At 42.3% G+C, this 18314-nt stretch overlaps 1 protein-coding gene across 1 annotated transcript in view; it reads right to left on the bottom strand.

Annotated features, from left to right (window-relative positions):
• Positions 1-3401: 3401 nt before the first annotated feature.
• The window catches only part of LOC127668913 (prolow-density lipoprotein receptor-related protein 1-like), a 50210-nt gene continuing 35297 nt past the window's right edge, over positions 3402-18314 (bottom strand). The window contains exons 19-33 of the mRNA XM_052162791.1: positions 18163-18292; positions 17792-17976; positions 16838-17024; positions 15784-16002; positions 15209-15392; positions 13627-13828; positions 13374-13538; positions 12856-13056; positions 11172-11721; positions 10255-10380; positions 8235-8345; positions 5828-6064; positions 4993-5470; positions 3806-3905; positions 3402-3431 (exon numbers count right to left, since the gene is read on the bottom strand). Of these exons, the coding sequence (XP_052018751.1) occupies positions 3402-3431; positions 3806-3905; positions 4993-5470; positions 5828-6064; positions 8235-8345; positions 10255-10380; positions 11172-11721; positions 12856-13056; positions 13374-13538; positions 13627-13828; positions 15209-15392; positions 15784-16002; positions 16838-17024; positions 17792-17976; positions 18163-18292 (3105 nt within the window). The remainder of the gene's footprint in view (positions 3432-3805; positions 3906-4992; positions 5471-5827; positions 6065-8234; positions 8346-10254; positions 10381-11171; positions 11722-12855; positions 13057-13373; positions 13539-13626; positions 13829-15208; positions 15393-15783; positions 16003-16837; positions 17025-17791; positions 17977-18162; positions 18293-18314) is intronic.

Raw genomic sequence — 18314 nt, 5'->3', positions numbered from 1 at the left:
GGGACAATGCTGGTGAGTGGGGGAATGTGGAGGGCTGTCTTCAGTGGGGGGTATATCTATAATCCCAGCACTTGTGAGTTGGGGGACAAAAGGGGCTGAGGTAGGAGTATTGGGAGTCCACAGCCAGTCAGGTCAGCATAGCAAGACCCTGTGTCAGACAGTAGAACAAAGAATGGAACAGAAGCCTTGACTTACACATTATCCAGACTGACAAGGAGGAGATGAGTCAGTTGTCTCACTTGGAAAGCAATGTGCCTGCTGGTGGAGAGCCAGCCGGACAGAGCAGGAATAGCACTTCACAGGGATCAAGCACCTTTGCCACTTGCATGGCTAATGCTCTTGCTAACCCCTCCCCCACCACAGCCATTGGTGGCCATGGTGCTCCAGAGGTGATTCCTCTTATTACTGGGCTGCCAGGGACTAAACAGAGTAGTAGACTTTCCTAGCATAGGTGTGGTCTGTGCTGATGGATGAGACTTGCCCTCCTCATCTGTAATCCTGGAATGACTGCTGGATATTACCAGAGGGCCTCCTTCCCTTTAGTCCACTGAAGATAACAGTTAAGGCCTCTGCTGAGAGCACACACAGAAAATCTGGACAGAGCATACCAGGAAGCTGATTGGCATAAATGCTAGAAGCTGGTCTGGGAGCTACAAACTCTGTATTCAGAGTTTCACTTTCTTTGAATTCCATAAGCCTTCCAGGAATTAAAATAGTAGGGATCCTCCTAGAATTCCCCTTTGGCTGGCTGTTTTCTGTAAGAAGTGTAAGTAGCCTAATTTAACACGCTGGGGGGAAAATTGCTAGCAAACATAGAAAGTCATGTGTGTGGTATGTCTTTGAGCCTAATGCATAGGCCAATCAGCATTTCTTTCTAAAGATCCTTATTTTTCCAGAAGAACACCTAGAGATTTCACTTCTATCATGAGTTTCCTGCTCTATTTATTCATGGGCAGCTATGTTGTTGTGCTGCCTAGTTTTTTGTCAACTTGACAAAAGCTAGGGTCATCTTACAGCAGGGAACCTCAATTGAGGACATGACCCCATAAGACTGGGCTCTGGGTAAGCCTGTAGAACATTTTTTAAGTTAGTGATTGATGTGGGAGGGCCCAGTCCATTGTGTGTAAGGCCACCCTGGACTGCTGGCCCTGAGTTCTATAAGAGATCAGGCTGAGCAAGCCGTAAACAGCACCACACTCCTTCATGGCCTCTACATCAGCTTCTGCCTCCAGGTTCCTGCCCTGTTTGAGTCCTTGCCTTGGTTTCTCTAAATGGGCCATGCTTCAGGATATGTAAGCCAAACCAATACTCCTTCTGAAGATGTTTTTGGCCATGGTGTGTTATCATAGCAATAGTGATCCCAACTAAGAGAGCTGTAAACTTGAAGTTCTAATAACAAATGTAAAGAAACTGATAAATTAACATATAACATAGACATTCTCACACTAGAAGGCTGCTATGGTTTAAAATGCATCATTTCTACCAGTTTAAAAAAAAATGTTATCAAATTGACACATCAGCTCAGAAGATAGGGACAGATAGGAATTGTTAAATATAGTCTTGAGAAACCTTTCTGACATCATGCCCTTTTGCTGAAAAGGACATTCAGTATGTTGTATACAGTCTTGAACAGGGAAAAGCTTTAAAGGGATATGTTACAATAGATTCAGATGGAGTATACTTAGGCATATACTCATAGGAAATGTAGATGGTCCCGACACAGGATGTGAGGAAGGGGAGGAGGAGGAGGAGAAGGAGGAGGAGGAGGAGGAGGAGGAGGAGGAGGAGGAGGAGGAGGAGGAGGACGGTAATACACAGACTGGCTATGGCCAGTAGCCTTCTTCCCCTGAAATGGCAGGAATTCCTGGGGTCTGTGTGGAATCTGGGTCTGAGGAGTGACTGACAGTCACATTGAAGCACTGAGTCTGCAGAAGCCAGAACACAAGGCCTGAGGATCTGGAAGAAGGAGAAAGGTCCTGAGGGGACCAAGGCGGCAGCTCCGTCCTATCCAAAGAGATGGCAGTGATGTACTTAACCTGCTTTGATTTTTCTCATGGCATTGTCATATATGTGTGAAGAGTAAAGCCAGGGACTTGTCAAGGGCAGAATGATCAGGGATGTCAGCTTCTGGGAGGTAGAAAAAACAAATTCCCTTTGTAGCTGAGGGGACACGACGTACTGGGAGGTGGAGATGAATTTTCTCTGGCACCGCTGAGCTTCTGCCCAACTTAATGATGCTTGTCCTACCTTCTAGCTAGAAAGACCTAGCACAGCCTAATCAGGAAGGGAGGCTCCCATGGCTTTCGTTTTTCAGGTCAAGTTGATCTTTACTCAGAAGATTTTATACCTCATTGAAAAGCATGGAACATTTTATGCATATAATAACAATCCACATTAGGCTAGTGGCTTGTACAAGCTCATTCTGTGAAACAACATGCAGAAGTCTAGAAAAGATCTTAGGCAAGGAAACTCTCCCACATGATACTGGGCTTATTTCAATTTAGACTCATGTGACTGGATTCAGGTACTATGTTAAGCCATGTATAGGCATTGTATAGGACAAAGTGATTTGCCCAAGTTTGCTCCTACCAAGCTTTAGACCACACTACCATTGTGACCCTATGTACATCACAAATTCAATGCCTTTGATTGCCCATGAAGCACTATAACCTAGCAAGATAAGCAGACATATTAGCCGGCCAAGCACTTGTGCAGTCCTCATTAGGCAAGAGCTAGTTAGGATTAATCCTGGTGTAGCCTGTATCCTATGTTGATGATGATAGTATCCACTGATGTTATTTTAAATAGCATAAAGCATATCATGTGTCTGAGACTCTACATCTACAAAATACTTTTATCTTTTCCAATGGTTTCAGAATTGATTGCTGTTGTCATAATGGGAACGGTTTTTATAAACAATTGCCTACCTATCCAGAAGTGAAATTTATCCAGGCTAGTGAACCTAGAGAGCAAATACTTGAACACTTGTCATTATACAGAAACTTGACTTTTAACTGGAGTGGCAAGAAGATTTCTCTCCTTGGTGAACTAGAAAACTGGCTCAGAGGACTATCTCAAAGTCAGTGTCAGAGCTAAGATTTAAATCTAGAACTTCCGACTGGCACGGGGTCACGTGACTTGGACTGACTCGTGCTTTCCCCTGAGTCACAGCCTAAGCTGAATGGAAGTCAAACTGGATTCTCCCCATATTTAAGAAGCTACAGTTTTCTACGACCCACTAAGTGATCTAAAAACCAGACGGCCATCTCTAATTTAAGAAGAAATCACTTGAAGTAGTAATCAGTAGTTACCAGAAACTGTTAGGAAAGTTAAGACAGCATACAGATGAACTGGACAAGCAGCATTTATTTAAATGTTTTAGCTCTTTTTTTTTAATGAGGTCATTCAGTTTGTAAAGGGGTTAAGGATTCCTGTGGGAAGAGAGTTGGAGTTAGAGAACATACACTGCCTTTATACAAAACAAGAAAAAAAGTTAGCGGAACTAAATATGTTAGTAGAGATCATGGGGGTGGGGTACCTAAGGTTTTGGGGTAACTCAGATCCTAACAGCATCCCACCCCATTCACAATATCTTTAGCCCTATGTGCATACTACTGAAATGTCTATGCCTCTGTTTCATGCATGTTTTATTTTAATTCTCCAAATCGGAGCTAACTACCAAAGACTGTATAAGCAGAAGTTTAGTAAAATTACAGCCACATTTGCCCAGCCTGGATTTTTCACAATCACTTTTTAAAAGCATATCACAATACCCCCTTTCCTCAGATAAACCTCCCCAACGTACCTGGTCATCATAGACTTCATTGACAAAAGTCTCACTCTTCATTAGATTTTCTTCTTCTTGGTTATTTTCTTTATCATAGTCCAAATTTCTTGATGATGTTCTACAATCAAATGATGTCAAAGGAATAGGTTGCATAGGAACCAAGATTAAAATATTATTACAGTGGGGGAAGAGACCCCTCAGTTCTTAACATTCATTCCCTGCTCTGCAGAGGATGTAAATTCAGTTTCCAGTACCCACATGGAGGCTCAAAACTCTCTGGAACTCCAGTTTCAAAGGTCTCTCTGGCCTTTGAAGGTACTGTACACATAAAGCATACATGCATAATGCATTATCTAAGCAAACACTTATGCATACAATATAAAAATAAATAAATCTAATATATATATATATATATATATCTTATCCACTGTCTTGATTAATTACATAGAAACTGTGTTTCATTTTAATCACCTCTTAGATAAAGCAAATGATCTGAAATAGATGATAGTTGAGTCCATTATTATTTGTTACTAGGTAAAATTTAATATTGTTTCTCCCCTTAAGAAAACCCAGTGACCAGTCAATGGGAAATAACTTCGGGGATAGACAAGGGACAGCAGGACATAAGTGAAGTAGGAAAGCAGGATGACAAGGCAGAGGGACCAAGAGTAAACCAGTTACCAGGACTGGCTCCCTAAGGAGAGGGCATGCAGACACAAAAGAGGAGGGAGACATTGTAAAGGGGAAAGGAAGATGTCCACCAAACAAGGAGAGGAATATCAAAGCAGAACAATCTACTCAGACTTCTTGAGAGAATGAATTCACTGCCTTCTGTGACAGCCAGCCTGGCATCCTGGCAAATTACTAACCTCCTAACAAACATTCCTGCAGTCCCAGGTGCTGACCTATCACGTCATAGATGGGGAATCTCTTCCCTTTCCGTACTGCAGCTTCGCCACTGACTGGCCTTAACACAGATTGTACCCTTGCAAATTTCTCACCCCCAATACTTTATCACACACCTCAGGTCTCAAGGAGATTGACCCAATTCCTATCTTTCCTGGTCATTTAATAAGTGCCTCATCCAAATCTTTCCTCAGAAAATGAATCCCTAGAATGGACTTAAACCTTTAACTCTACTCATCATGTATTATAAGCTGCCATTGAAACACAGCTCTTACATGAAAACACTCATAGGCACTCACCTCTTGAATTTACGTTCTCTTCTGGAATGTAGAAACAGCCCCCAAACTGCCAGAGCAGCTGATAAAGCAATGACTCCACCCAGTGCCACGTAGCCACTGACGGGGCCACGGGCTGCTTCTTGGCAGAACTCACCACCATATCCAACCAGGCAGCGACATTTTTGTAGTTTTCCTTCCATTATGCAGATCCCTCTCCCATGGCAAAAGTCTTGGCTACAGGGTGTGTGTTCTGCTGTCTGCAAATGCTTGGACTGACCAGTTTCCACCCTTCCATTGGTTTTGGGGACGTTGCTCTCTGACACAGACATTTGACTGGTTAGTGTTTTTCTGACAGGATGTTTCATGTCTTCTTGCCCTAGATATACATCCGTGGCAGACTCAGTAGTCTGGAAAAGTTCAAAAGCTTCTGGTATCAACCTTTTCTGAGCTTCTGATTTCTTAAGTACTGATGTTGAGTGGATTTTACCTGGATTTAAACCTACGAAGACCAAGACAGATGGAATCATTGGCCCAACCTCCTTCCCTTATGCTGTGGTTACTCAGTCATTCTATCTAAGCTGGTGGTATCAAGACCTGTTCAAACAACTGTCCAGCTTCTTGACTTCACTCGCATGCTCCCCGTCCTAGAACCATAGGCATATTAGTTTTCCAGAGGAATGTATAACAATTTATATGCCCCAAAGTAGGGATTTCATATTGTCCAGTAACAAAACCCAGTACTAACATGACAGTGTTATGTTATATAGGATAACTATTTAAGGAGTGGTATTGAATTGGGTACATCCAAAAGCCATGCACGCTGTGGCTCAGTGGAGGCTGGGTAGGAGGTACTCACAGTCCACTTCATCAGAACCATCCAAACAGTCAATGTGACCATCGCAAATTTGCTCCTTGGAAATGCACCTCTGGCCATCCTTACAGCATTGTGACATCGGAGAGCACTGGACAGCTTCCACGCATGTGTGGCCATCAACCAAGCAGTATCCACTGGGACACCGGCAAGTCTTGCCCTCGGGATTTGGTAAACAGATATGACTGCATCCTCCATTGTCTCTTGAGCAGCTGTTGTTACCTGTACATCACCCCCGTTCCCAAGCCAACAATAAATATATAAAGTGAGATTAGGCTCTGGAGGGAGTTTTCTACAAGCTCTTTACAAATACATTAACAGCATATGACACAGATGTTTCCAACAAATTAGATAGCTCTTCAATTTGATTCCTTTTAGTTAATTGGGCTCTGAGTAATTCTTCATAGATCAGTATGGCTATAAACATATAACAAGGGCCCACCTTAAGAAAAATTGAGGGGATCTCCTAATTATTCAAGACCACATTGTGAGCATGCTTTACCCAAATGTCAGAACAAGAAAATTCTTGGAAATAAAATTACGGTTAGTTGAAGCCATGGAAACTGTGAGGTTTGTTATCCCTTTTGTAACCTGATTAAGAGAGTCATTTCTCATTTAGCATCATTCTTCAAGGCTTCATTTTAAACTTGTGATGCGGTCTTACTTTGTGAGACACTCCAGGCACTATATCACAGAGCTGTATATGATGCAGACAAACTTACACAAAGGTTTCCACCTTTGTACCTCCTGTAATGCTAAGAACTAAGTGAGTTCTTCCATTTATCACTTGGCAGAAATCTTAAAATTATGTCCCCACCAAGCCAAGACTCTGGTGGTTTCCACATGACTAGCACACTTTCACAGAGGTTTGACTGTCACAAAAACCAAAGGGCAGCTTTCTCTTAAGACTGATTTGCCTATCACATCACATCTGACTGTCCCCAAGTTGATGGTTTGAGAGTCATTCAACATCAAAAGTAGATACAATGGAGTAGCAGAAAGAAACCTAGCTCCTCTTCAGAGTTCAAGTGTGTGTGTGCTGCTGAAGATTCCATCTTAAGTCTCTTGGGTAGTAGGCAAGAGTTACCTCAAAGCAGTCCCCTCCAGTTCGTTTTACTTTAAAAACAGGATCTCAATAAGTAGCAGGCCTGCACCAACCACCAGGTGTCCCTCAAGTCTTGAGTGGGTGTTTTGCTTGTAACAATACTAGTCCTGTTTAGTCTACATGAGCCAAGTGATATATTCTGGTTTCTGATTTTCCTTTTATGTGAATGTGTGTCTCATTGTCTATATGTGCTTCTTGTACTTTTTCTTTGGTTCTTTTTTCTTTTTGTTTATTTTGTCCAACTCTCTCTCTCTCTCTCTCTCTCTCTCTCTCTCTCTCTCTGCTTTTATTTTATTTTATTATTATTTTTTAGATGCCTGTTTGTATTCTACTTGGGGGGTAAATTAGGGTGGGTAGGAAGTGGGGAAAATATAGGAGGAGTTAGGGGAGGAAAAACAGTAACAGAATATACTGTATGAAAAAAATCTATGTTCAATAATAAAAAAGAAAGAAGCAAGTGAGAGGAGGAGGCTTACTTGGTGGTAACGCTCAGGCACTGTGTTCACAGGAGCTGGGTTAGATCACAAACACAATGATGCCCCAAACAACAACACACAAAAAAGGTAGAAAACACAACTGTTGGAAGCCAAACAGGCTAGAAGGTTCATAAAGACAAAAATAATTGAAATACAATGTAAAAGAACAAAACTGAAAATAGGACTCAGATTCTATAGTTGGAGGTCTTTAGTGCCCCTCAAAGGTCTCTATGGTCCAGTCTAACCACAGTACAACACTGTTGAAAGGCACTGGAAATAGAAGAAATACGGCTTAGTGGGAGGTATTTAACCATGGGAGGCACATCTCTGAAGAGGCCTCTTCCCCTTCTGTCTTTCAAACAGGAGGAGAGCAGATTTTCTCTGCCATGTGCTCCTGTAATAATGTGTTGCTTTGCCATAGACCCCAAGGCAAGGAGGCACAGTCACAGACTGAAACCTGAAAACGCAATGAGCCAGAAGACCTCCCCTCTGCAGAAGCCAGCTGTCTCTGGGGTGTGTTATAGTCATTGAAAGCTAACATCATATCTACCAACGTCACTTCCATGGATTTACCACAGCCATGTTTGGTACACTATTAATAAGGCACTGGTGTCAATGGTATGCCTGACCCAGAATGTAAGGAACCGCCTATAAACAAGAGCACTGTGCAGAACAGTAAGAATTTTAGACAGAGATATGTTAACATAGTGGAAAACACCAAGACATTCCAAGGAGATGGTAGAGTGGAATTCCTCCTCCTTGGGAACTCAGTAGACTGCAATGTCGTCACAGTCACTGGGCATGTACTTACCCTGTTGACTAAGGACACTATACACTTTTAAGTCGACAATCTTCTGGTCCACTTGGAACCACTGGTTTTCCGAGACTTGTGCCTTGTTGTACCAAACTCTGGTGATCTGGGCTGAAACAAGAAACAGTGAGTAACTGTTAAAATCCATGGTAGAACCGTTCCCTAGGCAAAGGATTGCATTCAGTAGGGACACTTTAACCCATCCATGTTATCTAACGAAGCAAAAAGGTGCTTTTCAGAAGAGGCGCCCATGTTTCTGCATTTTATTGTGAGAAAGAAGTTCTGGGAGAACTTTTTAAAATGACAAACTTCTAACCATAACAAAGTTGCATGTTAGCCACCAGTTGTGTGGTATTATCTTGGTACTAGGGACGCTAAGACAGGAATATTGTGAACTTGGGACCATCCTGGGCTACAGAGTGAGATACTGCCTTAAAAAACAAACAAAAGCAAACAAACACAAAAAATAAAGTCAAATTTACATGTCAATAAATTATAGCTAGAGCAGTAATAGATGTTGGACTAGATAGTCAGAACATGTGACACTTATATGCAGTCCACGTGGTTAGTGAAGAATATCTCAAAATCTATTGGAACATATCTCTGGAAATGATTCATCTGTGAGAGTCATGAGGAATCCTAAAGTGGGTGGAAGGGGGCTCATCATGAGTCATATACCTCAGATCCTCTAGGATATTACTGACAACTTGTTTTGCTGTGGTCAATAGACATTTGGAAATTTAAGGAGACAGCTTTATTTTAATTTTTTTCTAGTTTCCTCAAATCTTGATACTCGTTAGAGGTTTATTCACAGGAATCTAGCACAAATACAGAGGTGTACAAGAACACTCTGACTTTGAACAATAAATAGTGTAGAAATGCTACATTGGAGTCAGGAATACAGCTCGTTGTGTGCCGGGAAAGCAGATGCAGGCGAACACTGGGGAAGAAAGGGATCAGTAGATAGGGAATGGGGCTTTGGGAAAGGCTATAGGGCTTTGACTACGAATAAACTGTTACAATAAACACGTACAAAAAGGTCATGGTAAAACCCATTTCTTTGTACATGAGCGTGCAGAGTAGAAGTGCACACAAAAGAACATACAAATTAGAAAGGGTAATTTAAAAATGAAACTAGAAAGAACGTTGTATAATCCACCCGGTACCTCAAGTTTCCTTTGTCGACTAAAGACATGCATTGTCATTTCTTGATGAGCTGGAACGGCTAGTAACTGGGGGTGGCCATGCCACGTGGTCCCAACTCCTGGCCCTGTTCCCTCTGCATTAGCGTTGCCCAAAGGTACATGTGCTGAAGACTTGGTGTCCAGCTTGAGGTTAAGGCAAGGGAGTTAAAATTTTAGGTCCCTGGCCTTCCTCTTTCTCTCTTCACATTTTGCCTCCATGGGGTAACTGGATTCTCTACCACATTGTCCACCATGATATACTTCCTCACCGAAGATTCAAGTGTCATTGGAACAAGTGAACTGAAACCCACAGACCTGAGTCCAAATCCTCCTCATAAGTTGGTAAGTTGGTTGCCACAGGTGTTTTGTCACAGTGGCAGATTGATAACATGGCAGGAAGGATCACCCTATGAAACACAGAAGTTTCAGGATCTAAGCTTTATCTTATAGAACAGTGGTTCTCAGTCTGTGGGTAGTGACCTTTTGAAGGTCTCAAATTAAATATTCTACATATCAGATATTACATTGCAATTCATCACAGTGGCAAATATATGGTTATAAAGGAGCAACAAAAATAATTTTGTAGTTAAGGGTCACCACAATGTGAGGTCACAGCGTTAGGAAGGATGAGGGCCACTGAAACAGAGAATAACCAAATATGTGCAAGGCCCTCCAAGTCAAAGATGCACTGTTCCACATCCTCTGTAGTCTAGGGAAGTTGGTCCTTCCTCTAAAAAGAAGACACTGCCAGGCACAGGTGCTATGTAGAAGCAGATATCCTTTGAATTGCAGGAGTAAGTTCAGACCACTTTTTAGTCTACACAGTGGAGACCTACCATCATCAACCGTTGTCCACAACATCATGTCTTGACCACACGCAAAGAGGTGAAGGCCCTTAAGTCCTTGGTGGTCCACTCTGTATCTTGAGCCATCTAGCTGAATACTTTGTATAAGTCCCTGCCCTGGAAAGAGATGGTCAGTTAATTTCATTAGTCTTGATAGCTATACTATATCCTGAAGATTGCTGTATCTTGTTCCAGTTTCAGAATGACATTGTTTGCCATTTGGGACCTGAAATCGATTCTCTGTCATTCATCTCTCCATAACAATGATTCACAATGGTTTCTTTATACATACATGCATACATGCATGCATACATACATACACATACATATGTAGTATATACGATGTGCATGTGTGAGTGTACATGATGAGAAAGTATGTAAGTTAGCTGTTTACATATGAGTGTAGGTATGTTTGTGTCCCAGCATATGTTTTAAGGTCAGTGGACAAAGTTTCTGTCTTTGCTTTCCATCTTGTTTAAGGCAGAAGCTCTTCACTGTTTACTTCCTCATATACCAGGCTAGCTGGACCATGGAATCCTACCTCCAGTATCACCACAGGACAGCTGGGATGTGCTGCTATGCCTACATTTACATAGTTCTTGGGATTTCAACTTAGGTCCTTATACTTGCAAGGCAAGTGCTTCCCCCACTGAACCATTGTCCCAGCATATATCATTCATATATTTTGAGTTTTCAGTCTTCTCTTTTACAAAGGGGCGGCTGCATGACTCTGTGGACTATACTGTGCTACTTAGGGATACATCTATTTGTCTCTACTGTGTTGGCAGATTCAGGAGATCTAAAAGTTCTTTGAGGTTATAGCTGAGAATCCTTGACCAGAAAGAACTTCATTATTCAGTGCAAGGTCTGTAAGGTTCATATTTAGGGTGCCGATATTAATTGCTTACCAGTATCAGCCCAGTACACTCGGGTCCCTGAATCCGAAAAGGCCAGGCCCACAGGGACTTGGGATTTCAGCCATAGCACTTTTCTCCGGCTGCCATCCATAGAGGCACATTCAATGCTGGAGTCACGTCTCCCGTTATCCTGTGAACCCAGGTCTGCCAAGCACATGACTGCAGTGGGTGGGTGGAGGGCAATGGAGGTTGGGTGGTAAAGGTTTTCACTGAGCAAAACAATGGGATACTGGCCGTTTGAGACCGCAACGTTGATGTAGGGATTCTCAGTGTCGATCCAGTATATGTTTCCACTCATCCAGTCCAAGGCAAAGTCAATCACCGCACCCTTCACAGAGATGACTCTCCGCCATGAGAGTGTCCCTGGCTCTTTCAGCCTCAGCAGCCTGATGTCACTGGTGTTGAGCTCTGACAGGTAGAGGGCCTTTTCCTGGACAAGATAATCCACTGCCGCCAGCTGTTTGACACTGGTAAAGGGAAGTGTTCTGTGTTCTGGTACAGTTGTTTGTTGCGGTGTAGTCTTAAGATTTTTCAGATAGATCTATGGGGAGAAGTTAGGTAGATGGCAGTGATCAAGTCTACTCGAATCTTCTACTCTCAATATGATATTGGCGCTAGGATGATTAAATCAATATTTCCAGACACTCTACATTTTGAAAGCAGAAAGCAGTTGATTTGTTCCTTTCCTGGAGCCTCTAGCACTGAGAATTCCTGAAATCCATGTGTCTTAGTCAGGGTTACTATTGCTGTGATGAAATACCATGACCAAGAGCAAGTTGAGGACGAAAGGTTTTATTTGACTTATGCTCTTATGTCACAATATCATCAAAGGCAGTCAAGACAGGTACTCAAACAGGGCAGGAACCTGGAGGCAGGACCTGATGCAGAGACCATGGATGAGTACTACTTACTGGCTTGCTCAGTCTGTTTTCCTATAAAACTCAAGACCACCAGTCCAGGGATAGCACCACCCACGATGGGCTGGGCCCACCCCCATCATCATTAATTAAGAAAATGCCCTACAGCTGGAACGTACAAGGCACTTTCTCAATTGAGACTCCCTTTTCCCAGATAACTCTAGCTTGTGTCAAGGCGACTTAATGCTAGCTACTACATCACACATTTTGACATGATCCCTGTTAAAGGCCTTTATCTTTAAATAATATTCATTAATTAATATCACACTGGCACTGGAGCTTTCTTCAACCCTAAAGTGTGTATCATGGTTTTATAATACCAAGAACTGACAAGTCCTCCGGGTGGAGACGTACATGACTGTACTTTTAGCATCTATTAATTTAAGACATGATACTTCACAAAATGAGCTTCCTCCCCAGGGTAGAATGCAGGTAGCAACTTGGATTGAAACTAATCTGAATCCTCATAAATCACTGGATAACTAAACAGAGGCAAACATATTCTCTACTTCCCAACCTTACCATATCAGGTGTGCTAAGTAAGTTAAAGGAACTTAAGTGCACATCATTTTCTTTTAAGCATTTCAAGAGAACCTTATTTTGGTCAGCTTAACCCTTCTCAGATGGAGATATTTTGTATCACAAGAACACCCAAGGTACAGTGAATACTAAAACTTAAGTTGTGGAGAAGTCTACACTCAGTCAGAAACAGAACATGAACTAAGCTTAGGCGTGTCAAGAAAGCTCTAGAACAGTACCTGGGTGAGAACAGTGGGCAAGACTAGGAACACAAAGCCAGACTCCTGGAGGGAGACACAGGTGATTCCATCATCTGCCAGTAGGAGGCCAACCGGACAACGGCAACTTCCCTTGGCTCGTGGGCTCAGAAGGCACAAGTGAGAACATCCTATGTCCAGACAAGGACTAGAAGACCTGGGCTGGAGGACTTCATGCATTATCTGAAAGAAAAGGGTGCTAAAGTGCTAAATCCTTTCAAATAGAAAGTCAACCATTCTTCTCTCCTCTCCTCTCTTTCCTTCCCTCTTTCCCTCTTCCCCCCACTCCACCTTCCACCTTCCTTCCCTTCTCTCCTTTTCTGTGTGCTGAAGATTGAACACATGGCCTCATGCCTGCTTAACATGTAACAGCACTCTACCTCCGAGCTACAGTCTCAGCCCCAAGAATGCTCTTAATAGCTGTAGATGGTGCCACTAAGCTTGGTGATTTGGGGTAGCTCAGAGGACCGGGCAGATGTTTTAAAGAGTCCTCCACATACCTTGAGTCCATAAGGCTGTCCAGAACGCTTGATTAGGACAACCCTGTTCTTGCCTGTCATCTTCTCAACATGCTGTATTGTTCTTGTCTGAAGGTCAGACCAGAAGACTTTATCTTCGAACACGGCGACTGAAAAGGGACTCTTGATTTGTGTAAGCTGCATCATCTACAATGGTGAAGGTGAGCTTTCTGGGGTGAGCTTTACACAAGACTCATGACATTTCAACTGATCCTAATGTCAAAAGGACACTTACACTAAAGCCACTACCATCTAGGTTGACAGAGCCAATGCAGTGAAATTTCTCATCGGACCAGAATATCTTCCAACTTAACTGGTCAAGAGCGATGCTAGTTGGTCGGCCAAGGCCTTGATTGACAAGTGTCTTTCTGCTGCCACCATCCATGCCAGCTTGCTCTATTCGAGGTTCCTCTCCAACTTCAGACCAGTACATCAATCTGTGTGGATAACAGCCAGCTGTAAGGTAGCATACCACCTTGGAGAACATGTCTATCAATTAACTTCTTAAAACATTGACTTAAAAAGATTCCAAATGTGTCTTAAAAAAATAATAGCTTAGAGTTCAATGTCATCATAGCAATAAGGAAAAAAATGCTGTTATGGCTATATCAATGTTTCCTCGACTTTTAATTATTTTAGTTTCTTAAGTATAATTGTGAAAAATTAAAAGGGAAATTTCTTGAAACTTTATGGTAACATTTTGTCATTAATTACCACAAGAATCTTGGGAATACAATAGTTCACAGCCTGGAAAGTATTCATGGAACTTACCAGTCTTTCCTTAACTAGAGGGTAGGTTAAGAAAGAAAGAAAGAAAGAAAGAAAGAAAGAAAGAAAGAAAGAAAGAAGGAAAGAAAGAAGGAAAGAAAAGGAAATGAAAGAAAAGAAAAAAGAAAGAGAAAGAAAAAGAACAGAAATAGTGAGAGAAATAAAAATAGAAAAAAGGAAAAATTAAAAATTAAAAATGGCTTTGAAAATTGTCATGGGTGGATGTGTAGGTGAAACCTCATTATTGCCTATGACTGATAAATGTACTAGAAATTACTGTTAGTTTCCTGCATTGAGTCATTCCAACAATTTCTGAGATGTGTTAAAAAGGTAAGTAAAAGAAAGGATATCAAATGTGGGTTACCATTGGACCCTAGATTTCCTGTATCATTTTCTTATATTCGTTATTCACATAGTCATCCCAGTGACAGAATTGGAACGTTAACTGATTTGTGAGCCTTTGGGCTGGAGGTTGTGTCAATGGGAAATTTTCTTGTCTTGAAGCCTGACAACGTGAGTTCAGTTTTTGGAAAAACCAAATGCTGGGAAGGGAGAACTAGCTCCTACAAGCTATCCTGTGACTTCTACACATATACCATGGCACTGGAACATGTGCGTGCAAGCACACACACACACACACACACACACACACACACATACATACACGCGCGCGCGCGAGCGTTTTTTAAATTATAAAATTACATCCCTTTTCAGAAAGAAAAGACTGTAAGTGAAATCATTCAAGCTTAACTCAAATCTGGATGATCGTAAATTAACTATCCTTATTTCCCTCCCTCTCTGCCATTTAAAAAATCATAAGTACATTCCCGGAGTTCATTGTTTGCCTTAGATACCATTAGTTGACCACAATGTAAATTTCACTTTGAACTTTTCCCAAAATTTAGGTTGATATCAATCAGCATTAGATCTAAAATTAGTCATGTTTTCAATTCACTCATTCTGCATTGAGCTAACACAAACATCAAGTAGAATACAGGAAGAATAAGAAGGTTGCGATTTTGAGCCTGGTGCTTTGACAGCCGACTCACCCATTTAAGGGATCCAAAGCCAAAGACTGAGGCTGAATCAGGTCATCATCCAGGACAACTGTGTACTCAGATTTTCCTCTCCCAATAGCAGTTAACTGAATTGCCAAAATCTGGCCAGCTCTCCCATCAGTCCAGTAGAGATTTCTTCCAATCCAGTCAACCCCTATACAGTCTGGCTTTATCCCTAAAGAGACCATTCAATAGGTATGCTTATGCTAAACTGTAATTTCAGTAGGCTTAAGACAAAAGACTCTAGACTTATATGCCATATTCATCCACTTTCCAACTGCTATGTGCATATGCAACACATAAAACTATTAATATGTCCCAAAATACTATTGTCGAGGAAGTTCATCATTAAAGTAGTGGTCGTTGGCTTGCAACTTGGTAGAACCCATGTCCACTAAGATGACAATGGGTATGTCTTTCTGTTTCTTACTAACCAGCAAGCCTTGGCCTCTTTCAATTGAAGAGATAAAACTCCACTCATGTTTACATTAGTTGCCCCTCATCATATTGTTTATGTTCTGCATTGCATTGTGTGGATTTAATAAGAACTTTCCAGAGCTGCATACCTTGTACCACTATTCCGGCCTTCTTCGTGGTCATGCTTATCCACCTTATACTTTCTGAATTTGGATCTGCCCAGAAGATTTTCTGATCCACTAGGTCATAGTCCACCGAATAAATAACCAGGTTCTTGTCTGCAGTTGCCAGAATATCTTCTTTTAAGCTTCTCAATCCAGAAAGGAATAAGTTAAACTCAATTGAAACAAGAAGGATTGGCTCAGCACCTGCGCAAGAGAGATAGCTTTCAACACAACCATAAAGAAGTTTACATAGTAAAGATCAGCACCGGCTAAATGAAAGAATATAGCACAATGTAGGGCCTTTGGATTATCCTGGCCAAGGCTGGGCTGCCAATTACCTTGCACAGAAGTGTTTTATAACAGTGGTTACAGTAATAACCACATCTTAAAGGTATATAGAATGCAACAATTATTAACTTAAGTAAAAGTAGCATCTTTTTATTTTATCTTATTTATTTTATGATTTATCTTACTTATTAATATCTTATTTATTTTCTTAGTGGACTAAATAGTGAGTTTCATTGTGGCACTGTATTAGACACATCAGTGCTACCTGCTCACATTCACTCCCTCCCCCTACTGTTCCCCACAATGTTGGTCCATTCGCTTTCTTCAAGTAGTCCCAGTTCCATTTTCCTGTCACACAGGCACATGCACACACTCCACAGATAAGAGAAAATATATGACATTTTATCTTTCTTTTATTACCTCTCTTATTCTCCCCTCCCTTTAATACTTTGTCCCACCCACAGTCCCCCTTTAACTTCCATACCATGCATCTATTCATATTTAAATTTAGATTCCCTACAAGTGACATAATTTCATTTTTCTTTATGGCTGGATAAATTCCATGATGCACATACACCACATTTTTCTTTATCCACATCTGGTCATAGACATTAGGCTGGTTAGCAGTGAAATATTGGGGCAGGTGGGCAGGAAAGAAATGTTTGATAAGTCATGTTGACCCACAGTCACTGAGTCAGGGATTCAAATCTCACAATCCATAATTTAGAAGATAGTCCCAGCTCCAAGTTACCTGTTGCCTTACAAGTGTAGCCATCAGGCCCCAGCAAGTATCCAGGGTGACAGGCACAGATATATGAGCCCTCAGTATTGATACAGGTCTGACTGCAAGGTTGACCAGATGGCTGCTGGCACTCATTTACATCCTGACAGATTTGACCACTCCTCTCCAGCTCAAAGCCTGGGGCACAAACACATACCTGAAAGAGAAGAGAAGCCATCAGCATACTCCGAAGACATACTAGCATTGATAAAAGGGCTTTGATCTTCATAGGTGAGCCATTCTATGTTGACAACTAAAACAGCTTTGCTCTGAACAGACCCTTCACTTTGTCTCATCAATCTTGCTGTACCCCTTACACCCTTCTATCCATCATGGGACAGGAGTAACAATGGCTAGGTTCACCTCAGGATATCAGAGCCTTTGCTGCATCCATAAGTGGAAAAGCACATGGAGCTTACTGAATTGGCCATCTGCCAGCGGAGAGCTGGTGTGACCAAATATCAGAACTCTTTCTTTCACTCGACTATGAGACTCAAGTTCACTGCATGCTGCTGAGTAATGCTGCCTAACATAGACAGTCTGCAACAACTTATGAGCAGGGCAAGTTCCAAATACCTACATGGAAGAAAATTTCACACTGTCATTTTCCTGACCTGCCCAGATATTGGAATCTTAACATCATGCAACATTTCTCCTACAGCTCACAGCAGAGATTGGAAGAGGCACAGGAGTAATTTTAATGACAGTGTCCTAGGAGACACAATATAGGGGAGAGGTTAAACAGGCCTCAGGAGGAGCTAGAAAAGCTCAGGTACCTGCAGAGGCACTCAAGACAGTTCTACAATGTATATATTTTTTGAGATCAAGGTGCCATTGGGGGACAACCTGAATGAGTACAGCGCTGATTTCTCTCAGAGCACTTAGGTGGCTGATAGAGAGCAAATTGCAGCTTCAGCAACTCACCGGCCCAGCTGGGGACGGGTAGCAAGAGTGGTCACAGAGCCCAGGGCTGCACACTGATGAGGAGCACTCCCCACCCTCATCTGAACCATCCGCACAGTCCTCTCGCCCATCACACACCATGCTGAAGCTGAGGCAGGCACCAGCAGCACACTGGAACTCGGAATCCTGGCATTTCTGGGGAGCACCTGTTGGAGAGGAATGGCTTTCTACTAGAGTTTTACAAGCATCCCCCAGCATCCCTCCTCTACAGGGCTCCTTTATCTACAACCAAGACCCATCCAATGAGAGAAGAGGGTGGGCTCCAGGTTCTGTGGCATTCGCATGGAAGCCCCTGCCTTCTGCCTCGGCATTGAGGATGCCCTTGAACTTACATCCAGCCTCGTCACTGCCATCTCTGCAGTCACTCTGCCCATCACAGTGCCAGAAGTCAGGCACACACTGGTCCCCACTGCCACAAGCCCACTGCCTTGGGCCGCATGAGATCACCTTGAGGCCGCAGTCCTGAGGAGACAGTGACAGTCAG

This window comes from Apodemus sylvaticus, chromosome 18, assembly GCF_947179515.1.
Source record: "Apodemus sylvaticus chromosome 18, mApoSyl1.1, whole genome shotgun sequence".
NCBI classification, from domain to species: domain Eukaryota; kingdom Metazoa; phylum Chordata; class Mammalia; order Rodentia; family Muridae; genus Apodemus; species Apodemus sylvaticus.
Note: the sequence above shows the minus strand (reverse complement) of the source record. Positions and strands in the feature narration are given on the sequence as shown.